This window comes from Cariama cristata, unplaced genomic scaffold (genome assembly GCF_000690535.1).
Source record: "Cariama cristata isolate BGI_N322 unplaced genomic scaffold, ASM69053v1 scaffold16792, whole genome shotgun sequence".
Lineage (NCBI taxonomy): Eukaryota > Metazoa > Chordata > Aves > Cariamiformes > Cariamidae > Cariama > Cariama cristata.
The window spans coordinates 12,049-20,117 of NW_009602290.1; the positions used below are offsets into that span (position 1 = coordinate 12,049).

The window sequence follows — 8,069 nt, forward strand, 5'->3', positions numbered from 1 at the left end:
TCCCCTGGCATTGGTCCGGGGGGCGGGTGTTGACGACAGATGGGTGTCAGCTGTCTTGTGCTTTCCATGAGCCTTAGTGGAACAATGTTGGCTGGAGACCAGGGAGAAACTGAGGCACAGGCTCCAGCCCTGGAGCAAGAGCTTTCTGCCCCTGCCCCAGTGCAGAGCCTCAGTCAGAGCCTGTAAATCCCAGCCCATGAAAAAAGCATCGCACTGGCAATAACCTACCCCTCCCCACCCCACAAGCCTGCCCTGGTTATGGCACAGCAGGTCTGACAGCAACATCTGAGCACCTTCATCTCCCCCAGACAAGCACCTACAACCCATGCCCATGCTCTAAGCCTCTTTCCATTTTGTTTCCTTGAATTTTATTCCATTTTGCATAAAATTCGAGTTGTTTCCAGCCAAAAATTACATAGCAGACAAAGAGTAACAGAGGAGGAGAGATGATGTAGGAATCCTGGTCAAGGAGGCAGCACAATCCAGTGGGACAGAGCCGTGGGGGGCACGTGGGACACTGGCACGTGCTGAGGTTACAGGCAAATGCTGTGCCAATGAAAGCAGCAGGTAAGAAGTGAGACTTGGGACTTGGACAACAGCCCACCAGAACACCCGCAACACTTGCCCTGAGCAACCCACCTCAGCAGCAGTTGCCTCATCCTTGTCAGCTCTGCAGGTAAAGCCTGTACATTAACACTCACCGAAACAGCTGTTGCAGGGAGTTTTAAAGCTCATTTCGCCTTTGGTTTAAGTGCAAAATCAAATAGCTCACATGCAATTTTCATAGAGACGTTACAAAGGAGGTATCTCTCCCAGCTCAACCCAGGGCTGGAGTTAAATGTAATTCATTTGAAGAAGAATGGCTTTGGCAGTACCCTTGTGATGTTCAGGCTCTTGGGGTAGGTTTGATTATTTTTTTTTTTCCCTCTCCTCATCCTAATGTTACATCAGATTTAAACAAAAGCTAACTTTAAACAGCTTTCACCATTTTTTTTTTCCCTGATGAGAAAACATCATCTAGGACTAACGCAGCCCTGCCTGCCTTGGTTTCTTTCTGTAGCAATGGTCATGGTGCGCTGGAACCCAGTGCCCAGGGTGCCTGCAATGGGAAAAGTGCCTCTGCCTGTGTTTCTCCTCCATCCTTTGGTATCAACAGCACCCACTCCTACCCCAGGACCAAAAGGCGCAGCCTTTGAGGTCAGCCATGAGCTGCTGGCAGCGGTTCTCTATGGAGCATTTCAGACCAGGACTTTTCCTCCTAGACCATACGTGCCTCCCTATCGTGTCCACGGCCAGTGAAGGAACTTGGATTAGGAAAAACACACCAGCTGGCCCCATTCCATTAGGAAGCAGCACATCTTGGTATCAAATTGCTCAATGTTTAAAGCACAGAGCTCCCTTGAGCCTTGCCCCACTCCCTTTCGGGCTAGAGGACCTCTGCTAGCAACAGGCTTGGACAGTGGATGTAAGACTAAAACTCAGCTATATAATTATGATGTGAGAGTGTTTTTAAGTCCTCCTGCAGCTTGCAGCACTCCAAGTAGAAAAGGAAGCTTAGCTGGTGTGGGCAGTGGCAGATGCACCTCCCTTGCTTGCCTGCATTGAGCAACTCCAGCACCACTTCCGCTCCAACCCTCAAAGTTCCTTCCACTGGGCGCAAGGTGCCAGGGCTCCTCAAATAACATAAAGTTAATTAACATCCCCCCCCAAAAAAAACCCAACCAACTAAAAATCGAGAACGAGGTGCCAAAAAGGGAGGAGGACAAGTCCCTCTGTGCACAAGGCTGAACCTCAGACGTACGATACCCATCTGAAACACGATGCACACACTCCTCCAAGGCACGGACACGCTAGGGAGACGCAGCCTCTCCAGAGCCAGCCTTTCCCTCGTTCATAATGTCCATACATTCAATTCAACAGGTGAAGGTTTCCTTCCCAGAGTGGACAGCGGTTATTCAAGGGACCTGCTCATCAGGACATTGCTCCTGCTACAGTTCTGGTCAGCAGGGACACGTCATGCTGCTACTGTTTAGTATCACATCTGCTGTTGAAAAGATGTTTTATGATGCCCGGGTTTGCCAAGGTAGAGATGTCCCCCACATCTTGGTCATTTTTCGCAATCTTCCTTAATATCCGTCTGGTAATCTTTCCTGTAATGACAACCATGAAAGGAAAGCAGGAGTCAGGATCTCTTCAGCATCCTTAGCAGGAGTAGGGAGTGCCCAGACCTGCAGCATCCTGCTTGCCCTGAGGTTGCTCCCCCCTGAATTCTGAGTGGCCCTGGACAAGCAATTTAGGGCTGATTTCCTTCCACCAGCAGGAACTACTCAGTCCTCCCCAGCACTGTCACTGGGTGCCTTACCTGAGCGGGTTTTGGGCAGGCTAGGGGCATACTGGATGTAATCAGGCGTTGCTATCGGTCCAATTTTTTCTCGTACTGCAAAAAAAAAAAAAAAAGGTTTTCATTGTAGGTACTAGGAGATACCACACACATCCTCTTCAGGCAGGATGACCAGGTTAAGACACGCAGAGCCCAGCTCCTGGGGAACCCGGTGGGGCAGTGCTTAGGGCTGCTGCAGCCAAGCCTCGGTGCTGTGGGAGAGGGCAGCAAGATCTGCAATGCCAACAAGGCTATAAGCACATCTTCCCAAAGGCAAAAGCGTTCATTTTTTCATTCTCTCCATCTTCAAGAAACCTCTATAATGGCTACACCAATCACTGTTACCATTTTGATAGAGCAAGGACCGATTCATTGCTAGGTTCCTACAGAGAAGAAACTGCCATGGGTCCATTTCACGTATTAAACGCCACAGTCTGTTGTGGCAATGAGAAAGCTCCCTTGAGACCAGAGCACAAACACCCAGAGCACTACCGTGAAGCAACCGAACAATCCCCACGGCAAGTCAAAATCTGCCAGGGAGACCCATGGGAGCCATACCCACACAGGACAGCACTGCTGCAAACAAAAACCTGCCGGGTACCCCAGTCCTTCACGCGCCTGCCAGCTCCCAAGAGGTAGAGATGGCATCACATGAGCAGCCAAAGGCCAGGAGAACTAATTTTAGTTTTCGCCAGCCGTGCTCTCTAATCAGAGGGGGCACCTTGTCGCAGTTGTCCACGCTGCATTCCCCAGACTACACGCACCCTCGTTCAAGCACCCAAGCCCTTAACCCCTCCATCACCTGCCCAGCACTGTCCTCCCTCTCCCTGCCACGTAACCTCCCAAATATTTGGCTGTTGCTACCTTGTTTTTTCAGCTCATCCGTCAGGTTCTTGGTGAACTCGTGGCCATCTCTCAGGGTCACGAAGCAGTAGAGGCACTCGCCTTTCAGGGGGTGTGGGTGGCTGACCACCGCAGCCTCCGAGACGGCAGCGTGCTCAAGCAAGGCCGACTCCACCTCTGCGGTGCTCAGCAAGTGGCCTGGAAGTAAAGAGAGGCAGTGCTTTACAGACGGGCTGGGGTGCTGCAGCTGGGAGGAAGAGGTTTGCAGGTGTAAAAGGCCCTAAACTATAGGTTTGAGAGCACTGATTTCATTTGCTTGAGAAAAGACAACAGTTGGAGAGAGAAACTTATTTCAGCATTGCAGGGCTGGGCTGCCAGGTATCACTCACCTGCAGAGCGAGGACACCTCCCCTGGCTGTTCTCCCTCCCACCTTTAGGCTTCTTTAACAGATCATGAACAGCCACCGGATTAAACAAAGCATAAGCTGAGGAGGAGCTGGATTTGGTAAGAGAAGACCTGCCCACATGGTCAGCTGGAAGGCGCAGAGGAGGAAGAGGTTGGATCTGCAGAGCGCAGGAACCAGCCCTGCCATGCACAGGGGCACACCTCCTGTGCTCTGACATTCCACCCTGGGACTGCTGTCACAGAAAACCACAGAAAGGTGGTCAACTCCCAGAATGATCACCCGGTGGAGGATCAAGCACTGCTAGTCAGATGAAAGGATCTAGTTGGATCCAGGGACAAGTACAGCAGCATCTCACAGCCAGCAGTAAGTACCCGTAGGCTACAGCCTCCAGGAAAGGAGGGCGGGAGCTATTAAATGCAGTATATGGAAAATGATGGGCTGAGAAGCAGCTGAATCTCAAAGCCTCAGTCAAAAGAGGTGGGAGAATCTCCACTTCTGTAGACAAAGCTCTGAGCAGCCTGATCCAGCTTCGAGGTTAGCCCTACATGGAGCAGCAGGTTGGACTAGGGACCACATGGTCCTGGCCAGCTTCTGTGATTCCCTGTAGCCCTAAATCCTTCAGCACAGAGGCTGGTTAAGGACCTCCTCTAAGAGGTTACAGAAGGTTCCCTCCCCCCACTGAAGACAAAACTTGTTCTTACCAGAAACATTCAACATGTCATCAATTCGCCCTGTGATCCAGTAATAACCATCTTTATCTCTCCTGCAACCTGAAAATAGCCAGAAATGACAGCGTGAGGAAGCAGTGCCAGCCCTCGGAGCAACTGATAAAGGATTCTGAGGCCAGGACATGGCAAGATTTAAATTGCTGTTCCTAGGCCTCTGCAGCCACGCGCTCCCCGGACAACCTTACCGTCGCCTGTCACATAGTACCCAGGGAACTTCTTGAAGTATGTGGTTTCAAATTGCTGGTGGTTTCCATACAGTGTGCGCATTATTCCTGGCCAGGGCTGCTTAAATACCTGATGGTGAAAAACGAAGACCTAAGTCAGGGAGAGCAAAACCAATAAGCCAGGCTTTGCACCATGACGACAGAGATGCTGGAGAGGCAGCCACAAGTGATGACACTCAGAGAGCCCAGTGCTGATCTACTGGGAAAGTCTCACCAGGCTTGGCACAGGGGAAGGAGCTTGGCTAAAAAGTTGTTCCCGTCCTCCTGCCTTGCCCATGTGAGCAAGTGCATTTAACGATCAGTTGAACAGTTTGTTTACAGCATAAAGTTCCCAGCAAGTTATAGCAGTGAAGGGAGTTCCTGCCACCCAAGAGGATTCCTTGTGTGGAACCAGAGTAAGCAGAGACGCATGTATGCTACCAGGGAGGTCCCGGAGCTCAAGGGGAACAGACAAGGGGAGGGTGAGGAAGATCAGTCCTTCTTTACCAGGTAGCCTTCTGCTTCTCCTTCCAGCTCTTCCCCCGACTCGTTCAAGATGGCAGGGACCACACCGAAGAAGGGAAATGTCTGCCGTGGGGACCAGAGAGCAAGGAGACAGTGAGGTGAGCCCATGCATTAAAACCCCATGAACCAGAAGGAGTGGGAGGCAAAGCAAGGGCAGCTTTGGAGAGGCTGTGGCACATGGGGCCTGTGAGCGTAGCTACATGGGGCTAGGCCTGGGATTTTTGGGTGGTGGCCACCTCCCCGCATGTATCACCATCCCATGACCACCCTGACAGGCTGGTAATCACCAAGCCATGGTACAGAAAGTGTCAGCTGCTGCTGCAGTGCCTTCCTGTGGTCTCCGGGGAGTCCTCCCTGCCCCTGGGGACAACCGAATTACTCACGGCAGAGCCTGGCTTCATGGGAGTGGCAGCAGGGAGGGGTGTCAGCATGTGGCCACCCTGCGAAGAGAGGGAAAATTGAGTGAGTTTGGTCCATGCCAGCCCATCCCACAGCTGTTTGCATTGGCTCTGGTCACATCACGTCCCAGTCAGACGCAGGCTGCTCAGGGCAGTTGTGGAGATGGGGTCTTGGGAAGGATACGGCAGGGGATAGGGAGCCTGTGTTTGGGCGCAAAGCTTTGGAGTTGCTGGGGGAGAGAAAGACAGGGAGGAGAGCAGGGTCCAGAGCAGACCTTGGCAGGGACCCTTTGGAGGAGGTCTCCCCTTGGAGCCTGTTTGAGGTCCAGGAAAGAAAGAGGAGAAGGGGAACCAACACTTGCAGGCCACACCGGAGTCTCCCTGGGCAAGCAAAACAACTAGTCCACATAGAACCAAAGAAACACCACGGCAAATCCACAAAGACACCCTGCGGGGAGCACAACGGAAAGAGAGGTCCCAGGGACACCCAGGCGAGGACTCACTGTCTCCGTCTGCCAGAACGTGTCCACAATGGGACACCTCTCTTCTCCCACCACGCGGTAGTACCACAGCCAGGCTTCAGGGTTGATGGGCTCCCCGACGCTCCCCAGCACCTTCAGAGACTTCCTGCTGTGCCTGCAGAGAGGAGGGGGCTGGCAGGGGCTCAGCGGGCCACGGAGAGCAGCACCTGGGAGTCTGCTGCACAGCAGAGCTTGCAGGAAACCCCTGGGCTACCCAAAGTGTACTTGAGGCTTCCAGGCACAGTTCAGACCCTTCTCAGCCCTCCTCCATGAGGGAAGAAAGGAGACCTCTGTGATTTTGATGTCTCCCACTCCAAGCTCCCCTACTTGGCTCTGCTCCTTCCCTTCCTTGGGCCAAGGAGCAGCACGTGGAGGGGCTCTCTGCCTGGCACACCTCTGTGAGCTTTGGGTCAGGAGCCAGGAGAACCTGCCATCTCTGAGCTTAGCTGCAGCTTAACGGTGAAAGAGGAGGAACTGCTCAGAAGTGCCATAATGAAGTTAGTGCTGCGAGTGCAGAAACATGGCCTGTGTATTGCTGTGTAGAAGGCAGACAATCTTGGTCTGTTCAGAAAATATGCTGGGGAAGCTGATGCTCAGAGAGGAAGCTGGGGCACCTGGTCCCCTGTCCAGAGCCTTTGGCTGTGCCAGAGCCAGAGGCCACTGGGGACTGGCACTTACTTTCTGACGGGCTCTTCCCCGTGCTTCATCAGCAGCCGGATAGCTGTGGGTGCCGTGTAGAACTTGGTCACCTTGTACTTGTCGACAATGCTCCACATTCGCCCGATGTCTGGGTAGGTGGGGACACCTTCAAACTGAGCAGGAGACAGGGCAATGACACAGCCGTTCCTCACTGCTACCAACCTGCAGCACGCTCCCAAGCTGGAGGAGCCGGGAGCAACACGGAACAGCAGTTGGATCCAAGCATATCCTTATAGGAGTGCCAGGGGCACCACACAGTGAAACCAGGGCAGACAAGGGATCGCTCTTACTGCTTCCTTGGGATGGATTTGGTGTCACCCTACCCCAGGTGTCCTAGCAAATGTCCCCCAAAACACCCTAGCAGCACAGGCGCACTTGGGTGGCTACCACAGTGACATGGTCCCACCAGCCCAAATGACCCTGCCCACATGGTAAAGGGTGAGAGGTCCAAACACAGTGACAGAACCACAAACAAAACTACCAAGAACCCCAGAAAGGACTCTCCCAACATGACAGTGATTTTCCTGCTTGCATTTCCCCAGGGCGTCTTGGGCACAGGCCTCTGGGTCCCTGTATACAAGTTACAGCCGTACACTGCCAAGGGAGATACAGGCACAGGAGTTAAACGCAGGTTGTCAAATCAGCATCAGCAGTGAAAACATCACACTCTGCTACCGACCCAGGTTTCACATTACTCCACAGCAGAGCTGGCTGCCCTGGTACACAAGGCTTGTACCTCTAAGGGAAAGAAACAGGGCAGCATTTGAAAAATTAACCACCCAAAAGGCACACACAAACTAGCCCCTGTGTCTGCTCCTGAGAGTAACCCATGCCCTCCTTGGGGACCACTGCCCTTCCTCACAGAGCCCAGGGCACTGCACACAAGTGAGAAGCACGCTCATCACGGAGCAATGCAGGGATGCAGCTCAGCACCACAATCTCCACTTTCTTGGAGTAAAAGCACCCAGCTGCCATCCAGTACTTACTAACACACTAGTTGCCCCGTTTGCCAAGGGTCCGTAAGTGAGGTAGGAATGGCCCGTTATCCATCCAATGTCGGCTGTGCACCAGTAGACATCCTCAGGTTGGTAATCAAACACGTATTTAAATGAGGTGGCAGCAAAAAGCATGTATCCACCCACCGTATGCAGCACACCCTGCGAGGAGAAGGCACGTAACTGTCACGGCAAGCTCTCACCAGGGCTCTCACCCACCCAGGCCAAGCTCAGCATCACCGCTCCACTGAGCTCAAACAGCAGCTGAGCAGGAACGACCAGCACAGCTCCTTTGCCAAGAACTCTGTGGCTCCTCTTCTTACTGGGGCCTCTCAACGTGACCCCCACCAGTTCCCACAGCTGAGGTGTT

General features: G+C 53.0%; 1 protein-coding gene across 2 annotated transcripts in view; it reads right to left on the reverse strand.

The window, feature by feature from the left end:
- Positions 1 to 1,775: 1,775 nt before the first annotated feature.
- ACSS2 (acyl-CoA synthetase short-chain family member 2) overlaps positions 1,776 to 8,069 on the reverse strand; it is a 32,478-nt gene continuing 26,184 nt past the window's right edge. For both annotated transcript variants that reach the window (XM_009694711.1, XM_009694710.1), the window contains 10 exons: positions 7,691 to 7,861; positions 6,684 to 6,817; positions 5,988 to 6,120; positions 5,470 to 5,526; positions 5,069 to 5,149; positions 4,544 to 4,652; positions 4,332 to 4,400; positions 3,245 to 3,421; positions 2,363 to 2,437; positions 1,776 to 2,150 (listed from right to left, as the gene is read on the reverse strand). In XM_009694711.1, the coding sequence (XP_009693013.1) occupies positions 2,023 to 2,150; positions 2,363 to 2,437; positions 3,245 to 3,421; positions 4,332 to 4,400; positions 4,544 to 4,652; positions 5,069 to 5,149; positions 5,470 to 5,526; positions 5,988 to 6,120; positions 6,684 to 6,817; positions 7,691 to 7,861 (1,134 nt within the window). In that variant the 3' untranslated portion in view covers positions 1,776 to 2,022. The remainder of the gene's footprint in view (positions 2,151 to 2,362; positions 2,438 to 3,244; positions 3,422 to 4,331; positions 4,401 to 4,543; positions 4,653 to 5,068; positions 5,150 to 5,469; positions 5,527 to 5,987; positions 6,121 to 6,683; positions 6,818 to 7,690; positions 7,862 to 8,069) is intronic.